At 52.8% G+C, this 16270-nt stretch overlaps 8 protein-coding genes across 8 annotated transcripts; 3 read left to right on the top strand and 5 right to left on the bottom strand.

The window, feature by feature from the left end:
• Positions 1-949: 949 nt before the first annotated feature.
• J4E86_006209 (uncharacterized protein) lies at positions 950-3141 on the bottom strand (the record flags this gene model as incomplete). The annotated part of the gene is made up of 2 exons (XM_051446740.1): positions 950-2447; positions 2630-3141. 2 exons carry the CDS (start codon positions 3139-3141, stop codon positions 950-952), a joined length of 2010 nt encoding a protein of 669 aa, XP_051302315.1.
• A 477-nt stretch (positions 3142-3618) lies between these two features.
• Positions 3619-4452, bottom strand: J4E86_006208 (uncharacterized protein; the record flags this gene model as incomplete). Its single annotated transcript, XM_051446739.1, has 1 exon — positions 3619-4452. One exon carries the CDS (start codon positions 4450-4452, stop codon positions 3619-3621), a length of 834 nt encoding a protein of 277 aa, XP_051302314.1.
• A 565-nt stretch (positions 4453-5017) lies between these two features.
• On the bottom strand, positions 5018-6434 carry J4E86_006207 (uncharacterized protein; the record flags this gene model as incomplete). Its single annotated transcript, XM_051446738.1, has 2 exons — positions 5018-6262; positions 6318-6434. 2 exons carry the CDS (start codon positions 6432-6434, stop codon positions 5018-5020), a joined length of 1362 nt encoding a protein of 453 aa, XP_051302313.1.
• A 404-nt stretch (positions 6435-6838) lies between these two features.
• On the top strand, positions 6839-8868 carry J4E86_006206 (uncharacterized protein; the record flags this gene model as incomplete). The annotated part of the gene is made up of 6 exons (XM_051446737.1): positions 6839-6891; positions 6940-7020; positions 7081-7553; positions 7601-7871; positions 7922-8723; positions 8776-8868. 6 exons carry the CDS (start codon positions 6839-6841, stop codon positions 8866-8868), a joined length of 1773 nt encoding a protein of 590 aa, XP_051302312.1.
• Positions 8869-9041: 173 nt separating this feature from the next.
• Positions 9042-10554, bottom strand: J4E86_006205 (uncharacterized protein; the record flags this gene model as incomplete). The annotated part of the gene is made up of 3 exons (XM_051446736.1): positions 9042-9837; positions 9896-10325; positions 10383-10554. 3 exons carry the CDS (start codon positions 10552-10554, stop codon positions 9042-9044), a joined length of 1398 nt encoding a protein of 465 aa, XP_051302311.1.
• Positions 10555-11349: 795 nt separating this feature from the next.
• Positions 11350-12434, bottom strand: J4E86_006204 (uncharacterized protein; the record flags this gene model as incomplete). Its single annotated transcript, XM_051446735.1, has 4 exons — positions 11350-11559; positions 11606-11734; positions 11784-12000; positions 12052-12434. 4 exons carry the CDS (start codon positions 12432-12434, stop codon positions 11350-11352), a joined length of 939 nt encoding a protein of 312 aa, XP_051302310.1.
• Positions 12435-12870: 436 nt separating this feature from the next.
• Positions 12871-14049, top strand: J4E86_006203 (uncharacterized protein; the record flags this gene model as incomplete). The annotated part of the gene is made up of 3 exons (XM_051446734.1): positions 12871-12906; positions 12958-13401; positions 13459-14049. The coding sequence occupies 3 exons, from the start codon at positions 12871-12873 to the stop codon at positions 14047-14049; spliced, it is 1071 nt and encodes a 356-aa protein (XP_051302309.1).
• A 389-nt stretch (positions 14050-14438) lies between these two features.
• J4E86_006202 (uncharacterized protein) lies at positions 14439-16195 on the top strand (the record flags this gene model as incomplete). Its single annotated transcript, XM_051446733.1, has 3 exons — positions 14439-14467; positions 14528-15156; positions 15222-16195. 3 exons carry the CDS (start codon positions 14439-14441, stop codon positions 16193-16195), a joined length of 1632 nt encoding a protein of 543 aa, XP_051302308.1.
• Between the last annotated feature and the right edge of the window lie 75 nt (positions 16196-16270).

Genomic DNA, 16270 nt, shown 5'->3' with positions numbered 1-16270 from the left:
CAAGTGTTGCACCTCTCAAACCAAGTTATGATGCAGTTGGTGCCAAACACGTGTCCGCAGGCGTTTAGCTTTGACACTGGTTGCTCTTCATTGGTGTGGTGGCTGTGAAGAGGCTTTGTGGATTTGAGCCAACTTGACTTGAAGACAATCGTGTTGGCTGGGTATTGTAAAGCCAGTTCAAGGACTTCTTTGTCGGCGGCGGTGAGCTTGGTGGCGGAGGGGTTCTCGCAGGCCAAGTCTTTAGTGCAGATGCTGCACGTGTCTGTTTCACCGGCGGGCTGGAGGTAGGGAGACAGACCCGCAGCGATGAAGTCGGCCTTGCAGGCGTAGACAGGTGTGGTTGAAGACATCTTTGTTGTGGTGTGGTGAGGTTGTGTTGGTAGATGTGGTAGTAGTGTTGGTAATAGTGTTTGAAGATAGTTGGGATGGAATGGTAAAACTTTCTTCGGATTTTGGACTTTGAATGTGATGGATGATGAAGAAAGGATAATGGAGAGAAGAGAGGGACAGAGCACTATTTATTGAGTTGGAAGCGTCTCTGTGACTCACATTGCACGTTGGTAATGAGTTAATGATTGAGTTGGAAGGCTATCTGTGACCCACACTGGCCGTGGGTAATGAGTGGGTTTGCTGACCTTGGAGACCTCAGGAGTGGTGGTTCCGTACTATCAGGAGCGCATGATCGCGCATTGTTCGCCGGAGCGCCATGCCGAACCTTAGATTTTCAGATAGCTGTGACTCAAGTACATCGACGGGCCTATAAAAGAAAGCCGCATTCACCACATGCCAGGGAAGCCTAGAAGTCTCTACTGCGCTGAGGTTTCGCGGACTTTCGATTCAATACCAATGTGGGCTGCGAAATTTCTGTTCGCTTTCTTCCATAAACGAGGTGTGGGCAAAAGCTCCGCATCAACAATGACCAGATCTATTAGAATTACACACACACACACTATAGCTCCTCAAACTTCTTGCCCCGTGTTCTGCTCAAGGCAGCAGTAGCGCCAAATGCGATACGACCCACATCATCCGTGGGTTTCTCGTCCCCGACGAACCCTGGACACGCAGCAACAGTCTGCTTCCACTGCTTGTCCCCCTCGGCAGCGCTCAGAATATCAGCATGTGCCGTACCAGCCTTGACCACGAATTCTGCACCCAACCAAGGCATGAAAGGCCTCATCCAAAAGGCGTACAGGGCAAGCACTAGTAATCCGAGAAGGTGAAGGCCGAGGAAAACGGACCCGGTGATGACCCCCCAAAGCGCGATATATGTCTTCTTGGTTGGAACGCCCGTATCGACATATACATTCCGCGATTGGTCGAATCCTCCCCATCTGTGGAATTGGCTCGGGTTCAGCCACTCCTTGTTGGCGAGGAAAGCGGCCACAGTGAACGCCCTACTTGCAGAACGTTCCGAATCAAAGAATGCGGCTAGTTGTCTCACGCGGCCAAGGACGTCGACTTCGGACTGGTAGTCGTAGTCGCGGAGGCACGGGCCCCCTATGGCAAAGTTGAGAGGCATATTCCCGAGGCAGTTGTTGCCGAAATTTCTGAACCATACTTCATCATCGACCTCAGGCCGATCTACAAGGAAGGCGGATGGATTTGAAACTCTTCTCTCGATGAAAGAGCCTTCGCCGAATAGTGCCAGTCCAATAGCAGTCAGCGGACCGATGTGATTTCCAATGGGTTGTCTCACATTTCCTGCGTATGTTTCGTTGGTTGCTCGTTTCTCATCTCGACTGGATCCGCTGGTTGAAGAGCCTCTAGCGCTGTCCAAGGATAGCTTATGGAGTAACGGCCCGGCGCGATTGCCGTTCTTGGTATTAGGAAGTTCGAAGTAGCCTAACGTCGAACGGGCGGTGATTTTCCACATAACAGGAGTGCGTAACATTGAAGGCACCGAAATTGCGAGGAAAAGATCCTCGGTAATGTCCTGCCGGTTGTACGTAGCTTGCCAAGGCGTGCCAGAGATATTGGCGGGTATGCAAGCTATTATATCGAACTCCCGGTATCCCGTCTCTCCTCCACGGTATTGTGCGAAAAATACATCTTCTCTGTCGCGAACGCATTCGGTTGGCCACTCAGCGTCTGTCATGTTCCTGTATTCAATTGTGGTATTGAGGCGCGGTGCGTACTGAGGGTCAACATAGACACCGGTGCTGAAGTCCAAGGGAACGGGTGAGAACCAGGCATCTAAGCTCATCTCATCAAGTTGATAAAGACTCCTCGAGAAGCGGTTACAATTGGTGGCCACACTGAATGTATCGTAACACATGTCATTATCCAGTCCATCCTTCTGTTCATCGATCCAGAGGTAAGGCTCATGTTCTCTTTCCGCGCGCGATTCTAGAATGCTACGGAGTCGAACAACTGCTGTATTTATGTCATTGTCGGTGCTGCTGATTAGAGCAGGTATATCAGCGACCCTAATCAGACCGGACTGTGTGCTGCGAGTTGGTATTCGTGTCGGAGTAACCTGGATAAACGTTGTCTGCAGAATCGGGAAGACAGCACCTGTATTCGAGTCAACACCGGCTTCCTGCCAAGATCTGGGCATGACTCACCCACTAATGTCAATGCAAAGGCGAAGTACAATGGAAGACTTCCAACTTTAGACCACCTAGCCCACATTCTTGGGCTGATCCAGCCTTGATCTGCAAGCGCCATAGTCTGACGCAGATTCAACTTCGTTCTCGAGCTGCCAGCCTGGATATAGGCAGCGAAGGCTATAGAGCATATCGCTGAAGTGATGGGAATGGTGAGTAGGGCGACCACCGATTGCAGGATCTGTGCAGCCCTAAGGATCCTCTCGTGTTTAGCCAAGAGACGAGCTACATCTTTAAAGTAGTCTTGATTATCCGTATAGCTTAACTTGCTTCCAATCGGCCGGCTGCTCGCGACACAAAGAACGATCCAGGTAAATAGGGCGAGTGTAGCGTAAAAGATGAAGACCATCAGCGGCCAGAACGAAGTGTGGAGGGTCCTGACGATGGGCTCGCGAACGGTCATGGAAGACGCTCTCGACAGCCTCGACGTGTACATGGGCTCGTGAGTAGTTTCCGGGACCTTTGGTGCACTCGCATTTGCTTGTCTGGTCTCCTCGCTGACGCTGTGCATCTCATGCGACTCCCGTTGCTCCATGTTTGGTGTGATCGATCCGCCGGTAGGGAAGATGGGGAGTCAAGATTCCCGCTGTAAGGGATGTAGCGTAGATTTAATAAAGCATGCGGATGTTGTCGTCTGACAGCGCGTAACTTGACTGCGCCGTCTTGGCTCTTGTCTTGGCGTGCAGTTTGTATTGAAGTTGGGGGCTAAGAGCGGGTGTCGGCACGAGGGAATGTGATCCTCCACCATCGTCGCACAGGGGCTCCAGAGGGAGGCATACTTGTACACCAAACGCAGTGCCAAACCCTTGTGAACCTATTCAAAGGCCAGCCCACAGATTAGTCAATGAGACATCATGGCGCAAATTCGAAGAGGGTCGTCCAACGCGTACACTTTTCGCGGCAAGTGCTGGTGTCTTATTTCCACCTCAGCCTTACAGGGCTGACTTCAGGCCTCCCACCACACCGGTAAAGGGTCCAGGCGAGGTTAGACGTCGTATAACCGACATACGACTCATTTCTTCGCGACCACTACTACGCCACGCACAACTCCGGTCCGCCCCCACCAGCCGAACATGGTTTTCGCGACACCAAAGCGACCTAAGCCTAATCCTAACATCTTGAGCCTGTCGTCTTGCTCTTTCAGGAATGCTGCCAGTGGCGCGAACACATGTTCTGAGATGTCAGTGATGGTGATGGCTTCAGGGTTGTATCCTATCTGCTCCAGCCTCTCGCGGTACCCCTGTGGTGTGGTGAAGTTCGCCCAGGGCGCACCCATGAGAGCAGTGAGAAGGCGAAGCGTCATCTTCTGAGCCCATGTAGCGGTAGGAGAGAGACATAGATCAAAGGCCATCCAGTTTGCTTCTAGCTCTGAGTGAGCGTACTCAATGATGGGCCAGCGTGAGGGAGCGAAGTGATATGCTGTGTCTAGTGCCAACACCCAACGCTCGTCTGTATCGTCCTTCGCATGCTGCAATTTTGTTTGCAGCTGTTTGTCCCACGACTTGGGTTTCGACGCGTCGGCAGAGGAGAGAGATATCGTGGGGTTTCCACCATCTTCCATTTCAGGAGATTCCCCCTTCGTCGTATTCTTCTTGAGCTCGTCAACTCGCTGCGAGGCGTATCGAGCCTGCACAGCATCTTTCGTGATGCCAATGTAATGTTTCCATGTGGCGCAGCAATCTCTTTCATCCCACCAGTCTTTGTCGCACGCTCGAATAGGTCCCTTGCTCATGAGATAGATGGTTTGGTCCCCGCATCCGAAGCCCAGATCCACCAAGGCTCTTCTCCGTGCTGCTGGGCCTTTGTCGCTTGAAAGGCCAGCCTCAGCAAGGATTACGTTCAGCATGTCTCGACAGGCTTCGCTTAGTGTCGTTGAAGTGGTGGCGTTCTTCCAATACCCCATGTTCATCCACATGGCTGTGGGAAGCTGCAGATGTAGCCGCCCATGTTGCAGCCCGTAAACTGAAGCCTGGTCTTCTTGAGCCCCCCGCGCTCTCATCATCAGCCAAAACAGTAGGGTCGCCAGCACTGCGCCGAATATCTGCGTAGCGGACATTTGTTTGACGTGTGGTCGTGATTGGTGCGACGCAGAATCGGGTGCTTGTGGGATTTCGCGGGAAGCTTCAACGAGGCAATGACGCTAGCCGTTTCCGGCGAGAATGTATGACAAGACGCCATATGATATGCACAACAGGAAGTCGCATCATAGACCCCTCAATCCCGAATACTTTCACTTTCGTTCAAACACTTTGAATCGCCTACATCACTTCTTGAGTCCTGGGATGCTATGGGCATGTTGTCTTGCCCGGGTATCTACTCTATTGGATTACCTGCAAGGCTACGAAAGGACCAAGGGCAAGAGGATGCTCCATGCGTCACAGTCCGAGTCTGGATACGCTTGTCTTCATGAATTATTGATGCCTCCAGGGCACCGCGACGTCGAACGCATCAGCCACTCGCATGGCCGAGACAACGCAGCCTTCCAGGAGGACCATACCGTCCCAACACCAGCCGCCCACGAGCCACACATTGTCCTCGCCATTCCTCCACTGTGGCACTGACTTGTCATCTGTGCCGAAGTTCGAGCGCTTGTCAAATATGGCGTTGACGATGCGCTGGCTCTCCGGGCTGCGAAGAACGCGCGTGAACCGGCTCCGTTGAGCAACGCATTTCTCATCGAGAGGAGTGCATGGGCAAGTGGTTACTACGACGCCACATGGTTGGACATGATGTGATTCGGTCGTGTGCGTACCGGAGGTTGCTGTATTGAGGTGGATGAGCTGCGCGCCTTTCTTATCGACGTGCCTGGCGTCGCTACCGTGGAGGACTGCCCAATCCGTGTGAACGACACTTTCTACGACTGCAGTTGGTATGCGCTGCATGTGGTGTTGCAGAGGTCTGAAGATACGGCCGACGACATCTGGGGCGACGGCTAGAATAACCTTGTCAAAGAATTCCGTTTTTTGAGCGTCTGACCCGCCCTGAGACCAGGTTATCCGAACGCCCTTTTCGGAGGGCTCTACCGCTGTTACAGTGGCCTCGAGAGTAACATCGATACCCTTGACCAGGCGGTCTTGTACCCCTCCTACGCCATCTGATACAGTATAGTGTGGTGCGCCGTGGCTCCTCCGCTTGTACTCGATGATATCGCTGGCAGGGAATGCGAGTAGCGACTCGTGTGGACAGGTGGATACGCTCGATAAGAGGGGGAGGAGGTAGTAGGTAACGAAGTAGGTTGGGCAATATGTGCGGTCCAGGTACTGCTGCATAGTCTCGCCTCGTCTAGGTTCGAAGAAGAAACAGCAGAGCGCGAACCACGAGTAGGCAAGCGTCAAATATAGCCATTGCATCAGGTACGAGGTCCTGCTAACTCTGCTCGGTCGGGACGCCATCTGGTGGAGGTTCGATGCATGTGTAAAATACGATGTGTCGCGGCGGCCAGTCGCTAAGGCCTCGGGGCTCGCATCGCGGCATTTCGCGAATTCGAAGAGGAAGGGCTGGGAGTTGTATTCGATGCGCAGGTAGTCGTACAGGGCCTTGAGGTTGTTGTAGTAGCCGCCCGCAAACGCGCGCATGGGCAGGTCCACGCGGGTGGAGGCGTCGGTGGCTGCATCGGGGATGGAGATGGAGGCGGCGTCTAGGGAGAGCGTTTTGCCCTAGAATTACTTTTGTGAGTACAGTCGCGGATAGAGTGGGTGTCAGGCGGCCTACCGACTCGAAGACCCTGACGGCATATCGCTGGCGGACATCGTGGAACAACAGGTTCGCGCTAACCAGTCCCGCCAGGCCAGAGCCTATTATTGCGACCTTCTCGCGTGGCTGCTCCATGCTGAGGTAGTCGTGGACGTCAGCGGTGTGGAGCTATGGTGTTGATATTTAGGGCATGACGTGCAAATCGTCGCATGTCCTCGGCTGCTGGCCCGCAGCAGTCTCAGAACAGGCATCGTCCGTCTCTACCCAATTTGATAGCAGACATCAATTGGCGACGGCATCGTCGCCGGGGCTAGGCTCAAATGGAGCAAAGTGCATGGAGCAACATGTGCCCGTCGGAGTCGCGCGTCCTGTCTTGATGTCATCCTTTAGATTGAGCGTCTTGATTGGTTGAGGGAATATCACCGACGCGTCCCTTGCATGCGACATCCAGCAGTGGCCACACGAGATGTAACTCTAGACTCTAGAACATCACTTTCCTGTAGACGTTGTAGATATCGTTTTTTTGATTGATCGTGGAAATGGCAGGCACCGACAAGCTTCCTGAGATGCGAGTCGCCGTCATTGGGGCTGGGTACGCCACCCTCTCAACAAAAATCATCACATGCTAACACGGCGGAAGTCCCGGCGGACTGACGACTCTTAAGACACTGCTTGAGGCATCGACACCTGATCGGCCGATAGAGGCTGTTTTGTTCGAGGCGTAGGCATACTCCACTCAGCCCCGATCGGGTTTACCATCACATGACCTAACACCCTCCAGCGAAGACAATATCGGAGGCACATTCCACTACCGTGCTTATGAGAACGCCGAGCTGGTATCTTCAAAGCAATTGACTACCTTCTCCGACCACCGCTTCCCCGTGTCAGCACCAGACCACATTTCGCTTCCACAATATGTCGGCTATTTGCAGGACTACGTGGACAAGTTCGACCTACAGCCGCTCATGAAGATGGGCTGCAGAGTCAACAAGATCGAGCCTATATCGAAGTCGACTGATCGGAAGTGGAAGCACCGTGTCAGATACGTCGACAAGAATAGCGATGGGGAGGAGCGCACTTTCGACTGTTCACACGTCGCTGTCTGTACTGGACTGCATGTCGAGCCCAACATTCCCAATATCCCTGGCATCGAGAATGCCAAAGGAGAAGCTTTCCACTCTTCACAGTACAAGAAGCGAGCACAGCTGACAGGCAAAGATGTGCTCATCATGGGCTGTGGAGAGACTGCCATGGGTACACTATACAAGGACACGGAGACGAGTACACGCTAACGTTTGTAGATATCGCTTACGAAGCCATGAAGGGTGATGCAAATTCAGTCACCATGTGCTTCAGAACGGGTTTCCTTTCTTTCCCCAAAGCGCTTTCGCGTTTCAAGGTGTTCGGCAAGCAATTCAAAGGAGGTCTGCCTATCGACGGTCTCATCACCAATCTCTTCGAGACAGCCTACGTGCATCGCGCGATAGCTGCGAGTCGATTCCGTTGGTTTGTATCGGACTTTGTCATCAAGCGTGTGTTGTGGTTCTTGACTGGCACACAGGCGGGCATGAAGTGAGCTTCTATCTGATTTTAGCGAATGGGCACATGCTGACCCAATACAGTCAACATGTCGGCGCACTGCCACACGACAGACTAGGCAGAGCTTTCGTCTTCCTAAACAAGAGCAGTAAAGCGATGCCATATCTAAACCGGCCCTACAAAGAGAGCCACCCTCTCGCCTTCCTCGGCAACGGCTACGTAGACCCACCCGAAGACGCGCAGTCGAAGAAATGGGTAGACACATGCACATTCCCGGAGCGCATAGACGAGACCGGAAGAGTGATATTTGAGAAGCGCCCCGACCGTAAAGATTGGAGACGCATGAAGGACACGGAAGTGCGACCAAACTGCGTAGTCTACTGCACCGGCTACAAACAGTCCTTCTACTTCCTTGATCCATCATACCCCACAGCAGCCGACGCCACCATCCGCAACATCGTCTCGCCCGCAGATCCTAGCATATCCTTCATCGGCTTTGTACGACCTGGTGTTGGCGCCATCCCTCCCATCGCTGAACAACAGGCCATGTGGTGGACAGCGCTCATCACCAATCAAATGGCCATGCCTACCGATCCCCCACACTACCATCTCCTGGCCAAAGAGACATCGCGCATCAAGTACGGTGTTGATCACAGCGCGTACATGAGCACTCTAGCGAAGGACTTTGGTGGCGCTCCCGGGTTGCGCGAACTTTACATGGCGCACGGGTTGAAGGTGCTCCTGGTCTACTGCTTTGGAGCAAGCTTCGTTACGTTTTACAGGCTTGTCGGGCCTTTCAAGAGTGATGTTGCTCCTAGTATCACGAAGACTGAGTTGGCAGAAACTATTCTTCGCAGAGGCATTCTCGGCAACTTGTTCTTCGGGGTAAGCAACAACCAAGCGCATTTTCGTAGTTTGTGTACTGACATCTTCGCAGGTGATACCAATGCTCTTCTACGGGTTGATCAACTCCACGGCCTGGATGCTTGAGATGGTGGGCCTGATACCAGAGGAGAAGCCGGTCGTTTGAGTAGGATGTAGTGTCCTAGCCATTACGATCGACCCTCTTGGCGCGAAGATAGCAGAGTTTACCGACGAAAGTGAATGAAATGTAGACATGTTTGCAATTACATGATCATCTTCATTACGGTGCTGACCGAGGGTATCTCTCAAACCATGTCTAACTAGCAAATAGAAAACCACCTACGACGAGTTACTGTTGTCCGCGCACGAGAAAGCCGAATCAATCGACCCATCCTTGTACGCGTCCATGATCTGGACGATGACGCCATACGTGCCGCCGATCGTCAGGAAGACCGAAATACCGATCAAGATAACATGCAGCGCATACATGATCTTCTGCCACCAGTTCCCCTTCCAGTAGCCCTGGTGGTCGTAGATCCACAGCCACCCAGGCAGACCCAGCGCCAACGGCGCAAACGCCACACTACCCGCCAGACTAAGCAGATAGTTGAAGATGGGCACACCGGACGCGATCAAGAAGCTGACAACCGTCATACCCGTAACGCAACCAAGCCAGGTACCCCAATGAACCGGCGAATTCGCCTGAAGATGTTTCGAGTTCCTCAATATGCGGACGAAGATGTACTTCGCACTAACATGCACATACAAAGCGCCACTGACACAAAGTCCAATAAGACCAATGCCGTACGCAACTTTCTTCACCATGGGTCCTGCGCTGCCGAGAGAAGGCGATGCAACCCACTTTCCGCACCACTTGTACACGACAAGGCTGAAGGAGAGGTACGCGGCGGTAACGAGGCCCATGCACCAGTTCACTGCTTTGCTGAATTCGCGCGGGTTGCGCATCTCGGACATGACGGGTAGGAAGGCGGAAGTGCCGGCGCCGGAACAGAAGATTGTGCTTGCGGCTGTGATGCCTGCGGCGAAGGTCGGGTGGCCGATTACGTGGTAGCCGAATTCGTAGGGCCCGGATTGGGGGGCTGCGGCGGGACGGTCGAGGGTTGTTACTCCGACGCTGTTGAGATAAATCAGCTACGTGGTTTCGAGGGCTCGAGAAGGAGTGGAAAACTTACACGACGATGAAGACAGCAACGAAAACAGAAATGAATCCCGCCCACGTAACCCAAGCAATCTTCTCAAACTTGCGTACACTTGCACACGTGCCAACCATAATCGCCGCGATGATGGAGAAGTAGTTTGTGCAGAGGGAGTGGTTGGATAGCGCGTTGAGTGCAGTCGATACACCGACTATACCCGATGCTGCGACGATGATGAACGCAACGAGGAAGAGCACGCCGGTGATTTCTTTGACGATGCGGCCACCGACCAATTGGCCCATGTCGGCGATGGAATGACAGCCTGGGTGGTTGTTCCGGAATTGGCCTTGCACGAGGGCGCACCATGTGTTGAGGGCTTGCCAGCCGAGCACGTTGATGGCGCCGGGGAAGGCGCCGAGCGTGTACATTGCGCTGGGAATTGTAAGGACTCCCGTCGCGAAGATGACTATATAGTGATGGCTGTTAGCGAAATGGTCGTGAAAAGGAGAAGGCCGTTACTTACGCTTCAAGAAGATGACTGCGGTGTGAACCCAGGACACCGTTCGGAAATCCTCATAGCCCTCTCCTCGCTTGAAGATCTCGCCATCGTTCTCGAGGTCAACCTTCCCGTTGATGCTCTCGGAGCTGGTGCTCGGTGCGGGCGCAATGACATCGTCTTGCTTTTCAGCCGACATGTTGGCGATGTCGTCAGGTAGTTGTACTGTCGACCCGGATTGAGTAACGAACAGTTGTTCAACACTTCAAGTATCGGTACCTGGGTCACTGTATATATATCCGTTCATGTACGCATGCCACGCAACGGCCCTATCCTTGCCAGATGCAGGTGCCCTGGTAGAACGTTGATAACCCGCGTGGTAATCAGCACGCCAACGCGGTATCTCTCAGAATCCGGGGCAGGAGTGGATCTTGCCAGCCCGCTCTGCCCCGTTGTTTTGGAGGTTGATAGTGGCGAGAGAGCGGTGCGGGCGTCTCCATCGGCTACGCGATTCAGGCGCAGGGGTGCCTCCAATGGTTACCCCGGTTGGAGGGAAGGGTCGCCTGGGGATCATCATTACTCCAACTGATTGCGGAGATGAGCAGCGGAGGGCTTGTTGCGGCGCGTGGATGCTGCATGCCTTGGGAGCTGGGAGGGGGTTGGAGACGGTGGATATGCCCGATTGCTGGGTGGGGTGTTGCTAGCGTTCACCCTGCAGTGGCTCGTTTGGCAGTTGCCGGTGGCTGCGTATGACGGCGGTTCCTGCGCGGGGCTGGCTTCTAGAACGGCGTTCATGCGGAGCTAGGTGGCGCATGTTCGTGATCTGATCGTACTGTAGATGCCACGGACTAGTGGTGATGTTGTCTTTGGCGTGCTAGTGACAGCTAGCTCGTAGTTCGCATTAGGCACTGCTGCGATGCGTCTTCGCTACCATCTGCAATGGACGATCTGCGGAAAAAGCAAAGTCGGAAAATCAAAAATGACATCAAATTGTTTAGTTAATTGGGGACTCCTTCAACTTCAGTCCCGCTTCAGATGGCATGAGCGCTCCTTCGGGCGGCGGGTTCTTCTTTCTGAACTTATCCGCCATCTCCTCCATCGTCACAAACTCAACGCCTTCATGCTTCTTGAAGTGCTCGATCAACCTCTCATGCATCAGCAGCAGATGTGGTCGTCCAGATACATCAGGGTGGATTGTGATAGGCTGCAGGGGTGTTAGATGAGTTCTTCAGGCAGTTCGGGATACTTACAAAGATGAACTCGTCGTATTCGCGGTAGAAGTAGTCGAAATGGTCCCTCCATAGGTCCTCAGTATCTCGCGCATTCACGAAGCCATGGCTGTTCTTCGAAGCCTTGATGAACATATGTGGTGGCAAGTCCTGAAATTCAGTGTGAGCGATGAATCAGGGCGTATTAAGTCGTACTTACATCAAGATACCAGTTTGCTGGGATTTCGACTAGGCCAGTCTGTTGACCTGCAACGAGTGGCTTCATCCAGTCCTTGGCCTTTTTCTTATAATCGATCTTGGTCCAGGTATCTCCGGTTCTCAGATAGTAAGGTTGGCAGTCGTGGTGGCTCATGCTGTGATCGTACTCAATGCCGTACGAGAGCAGCAGTTCGGCACCTTCACGGCTTGTTTCCCACCTACCGAAATAGTCAGCGTACTGTATGCAGCGGCGGTCCTCGGAATATTACCATGGCGCAACGCTTCCTCGGGGAGGCTTGCCAGCAAACTCAGTCAACATGCGGTACGTCTTATCCAGCACGTGGTGTTGCTGTTCCAAGCTCATATCGGAGGGGTTCTCGTGACTGTAACCGTGGAGGCCTATTTCATGTCCTGCATCGCGTACTGCTGCCATGTCTTCCGGGAATGTCTCCAAACTATGGCCTGGAATAAACCATGTGGTCTTGATGTCGTACTTCTTGAACATCTTCAAGAGGCGTTGCGTACCAACCGTGCCAGCGAACAGACCACGCGATATGTCGCTGGTGCTGTCTTCTCCGCCATACGACCCAAGCCATCCACATACCGCATCTACATCAACACCGTACGAGATGAGAACGCGCTTCTTGCCCATGATGGCTGTATTGTATGGGAGATGATGAGTTGATGAGGTTGTCAATTGGATTAAACGAAGAGCTATCAGTCGGACGGATTCGTGTGGGAACAGTCAGACCAAACTACCCGCACGGGACTACTTCCTCTTAATGCCATGATGCCGAACCTGAGAGCTATGGCGGGGTAAGTGGGATGGAATGATGCTGGACCGACGGCGCGCTTGTCAATTTCGTCATGGGATGCGCCAGCCGCCAGCTGCCCCTGCCTCCGCAGCTGCCCCTCGCTTGGCCTTATCGTCGACCCCAACCACCTCCAAATCTCGTCTCCAACAGCATCCGAAAACGGTCCTACGCTCTCCAAGACGCGTTCGCATGAAGTTACGATGACGATAACCAGGGTGTTGAGGGTAATAACGAAGCGCGCACCTTTGAGTACATCCATGGTCAATTACAAACATGTCTGATAAGATGCGCGCCGCACAGATCGTAGAGGTATGATGACGTCATGAAACGCACGGAATCATATCTAACAAACTGCATCAGTATGAGAAACCGTATCAGCTATGTGAGCGAGCTGTACCTCAATGCGGAGACAATGACCTTCTCGTCGAAGTTTACGCAGCCGGCTTCTGTCACTCGGACCTTCAGGTTTGGAATGGTCAATTTCCGGCGGCCCTTCCCATGATACCATCGCACGAGCCGGCTGGAAAGATTGTACAGATTGGCGCGCAAGTGCAAGGCTCATGGAAAGTTGGGGATCGCGTTGGAGTTCTCAACTACAAGAATGCTTGTGGACAATGCGCAGGATGTCGGCAGCATGGACGACGAGCAAAACGTCCTGATCCGCGCTTCTGCCAGAACAGAATTGTCGCTGGCTTCAAACACGACGGCGCATTTGCCGATTACATGCTGGCAGATCCTAATACTACTGTGCACCTCCCTGATGAAGTTTCTTTCGAACAGGGAGCGCCTTTGATGTGCGCTGGTGTAGGTCCATCTCTTGTCGACTTCGTTTGCACGACATCATTGCTAATAGCATGAAAGGCGACAGTATGGGGCGCATTGCGAAAGCTTAGTCCCCAGGCTCAACCAGGCGATGCCGTAGCCATTGTAGGTATTGGGGGTCTCGGTCAGCTTGGAATACAATTCGCCAAAGCCCTTGGGTACCGGACGATAGCCATGGACAACCGTGAACAAGGCCGTCAGCTTGCGCTCGACTTGCCCGACCACTTGAGACCTGATCTAGTCATGGACTCAAGCGCTAAGAACGCCGAAGAGAAGATACTAGAGTTTACTTCAGGCGAAGGTCTCGCGGGCATCGTAGTATGCACAGATTCTATACCAGCCAACGCGTGGTGTCTTCAGCAACTGGGCAACGGCGGTGTTATGGTTCCGCTCGGCTTACCAAAAGACAGCTGGAAGTTCGACTCGGAAGCCATGGTATTCCATGAGCTTACCATAAAAGGCAGCTATGTCGCTAGTGCGGAGGAAGTTGAGTCCATGCTCAAGGTCGTAGCCAAGCACGGCATCTCGTCTCATTTGACCGTTTTGAGCTTTGCGGAGATACCCAGTCTCATAGAAAGATACCAGCATGCATCTATGAAAGGCCGACTAGTAATCAATATGAAAGGATAAGCCTCCGTTGGGCCGGGGATGAGCTTGTTCTTACGAGCAGACTTGGAATCTTACGTGTCTTTTACGTGTCTTTTGGACTTTGGTCTGACATTATGAAACTTAGCAACGCAGACCCTCAGAAACGCGAGGTTCTGGGTACTTTCTGGTACGTTATCGAATCGAGTTCGCCACGAGTTGGGGTCATTTGGAGAGCCTCAGGCGTGATCTCTTAGTTTGTTTTGTGGGACCGTCGACCCACTTGCTCACCATTGGTCAAACGGTACGTAAGAACATCTCGTCTACCTGAATATGGTCCAAGTCTCGCGGCAGAGTATACCGTTCAGCAAATTCTTATATTGACTGTAGCTATCGTAGTATCCAGTTCACACAGCCGCACCTGCGTAACCATCATGTCTGTCTTCTTCGACTCGCCTCTAAGGTCAGTACCATATACTTTACTTTCCAAATGGAAAGTGTGCGAATATTGACGGTATTACAGTGAGGATCTTGTACGGGTTGGGGACGCAGAATCAGTACTACAAAGCATTGGCATCAGTAATGGCATCCCAGCACACGAATCTCGGGACTACCACCAATTGCTAGCGGCGGTCCACGATGTAGCGGAGCACGTACTTCAACTTCCCGACTATACATCACATACCGATACCGAAAGATATCCACGGGGACGAATTCACCGACCATCAACGGAAGAGCAAGATTTCGGCAATGCTTGGGCCCATAAGTTCCAAATACGTGGTAACCCGCAAGGACATCTCCTCCAAGGGAAGACTGTATGTCTCAAAGACAACATTGCAGTGGCCGGAGTACCGCAGTTCTTCGGAACAGACGCCATCCCTGCATGGACACCCGACTCCGATGCCACCGTAGTTACCCGCACATTAGATGCTGGCGCTGACATCGTGGGAACGACCATATGCGAAAACTTCTGCAACTCCACATCGTCATTCACTTCAGCGCAAGGTACCGTTCACAACCCGTATGCGAGAGGGTACTCGGCTGGTGGCAGTACATCTGGTGGCTGTGCTGTAGTCGGTGGCGGTTTGGTAGACATCGCAATTGGTGCCGATCAAGGCGGCAGTATTCGTGTTCCATCGTCATTCTGTGGATGTAAGTACATTATGACTGTTGCGTATCACATCACGATGTAGTGCGAGGCTGACGATCTACACCAGGTGTTGGACTAAAACCAACGCATGGCCTTGTTCCTTACACTGGTATATCCAGTGGCGACGCTGTCAGTGATCATGCTGGGCCCATAGCAAGATCAGTACGTGACGTAGCTTTATGTCTCGATGCGATCGGCGGAAGGGATGACTATGATGATCGTACACTTGGTGCACCAACTCACGGGTCAAAGCATTACGCAGAACGTCTTCAAAGCTCGGTTACAGGAATGAAGATTGGCGTTCTTAAAGAAGGCTTCGAGCACCGTCTCGTAAACCAAGACGTCAAATCAACCGTAAGAAAGGCCGTTCAGTCCTTTGAAGAACTAGGTGCTATTGTCGAAGAGGTCTCATTACCCCTTCACCTAGAAGGGCCAGCTATTTGGACCATCCAACAGCGCATCGCAGGCACCTTCAGCATGTTGGGATACGCGCACGGTCGGAGAGGACTATTCTCAACAGCCTACGAAGCGGCGCGACAACCATGGACGAATGAAACATTCCAAAAGCTCTTTCCGTCTACGAAGAATACTATGATCAACGGCCTCTCGCTGATGCAGAATTACCCGGGCCTTTACGCGAAGACCATGAATGTGGCGCAACAGCTCCGCGACGCGTATGAGAAACTACTTCAGGAGTACGACCTTATCATTATGCCGACAACACCTTTTGTAGCACCACCCAACATAGACTGGAAGCGCGGGGAGGATGCGCCGATAGACGCGCTGAAGCCGAGTATGGGCATTACCATCAACACCGCTATTTTCGATGTAACGGGGCATCCGGCCATGTCACTTCCCGTAGGCTTTGCTCCTTCGGGTGTTGATTCTGAGGTTAGCTTGCCGGTTGGTATGCAGTTGGTCGGTGGCCTTTGGCAGGAACAAAAAATACTAGATGCGGCGTTTGCTTGGGAGTCGGCAAACGACTGGAAACAAATCGGCGTGCGACAAGACCAAGAGTCGAAGCATGCTACGAAGCTGTAGAGTATGTCGTCATTTAAAATATCCGAAAATTGGCTTCGCTATTTCAAGCAACATGCCTCGTCACCGCGACATCTT

Source organism: Alternaria arbusti (genome assembly GCF_024043155.1).
Source record: "Alternaria arbusti strain BMP 1465 chromosome Unknown scaffold_7, whole genome shotgun sequence".
NCBI classification, from domain to species: domain Eukaryota; kingdom Fungi; phylum Ascomycota; class Dothideomycetes; order Pleosporales; family Pleosporaceae; genus Alternaria; species Alternaria arbusti.
The sequence above is the reverse complement of the archived record's forward strand: the minus strand, read 5'-3'. Positions and strand labels throughout refer to the sequence as shown.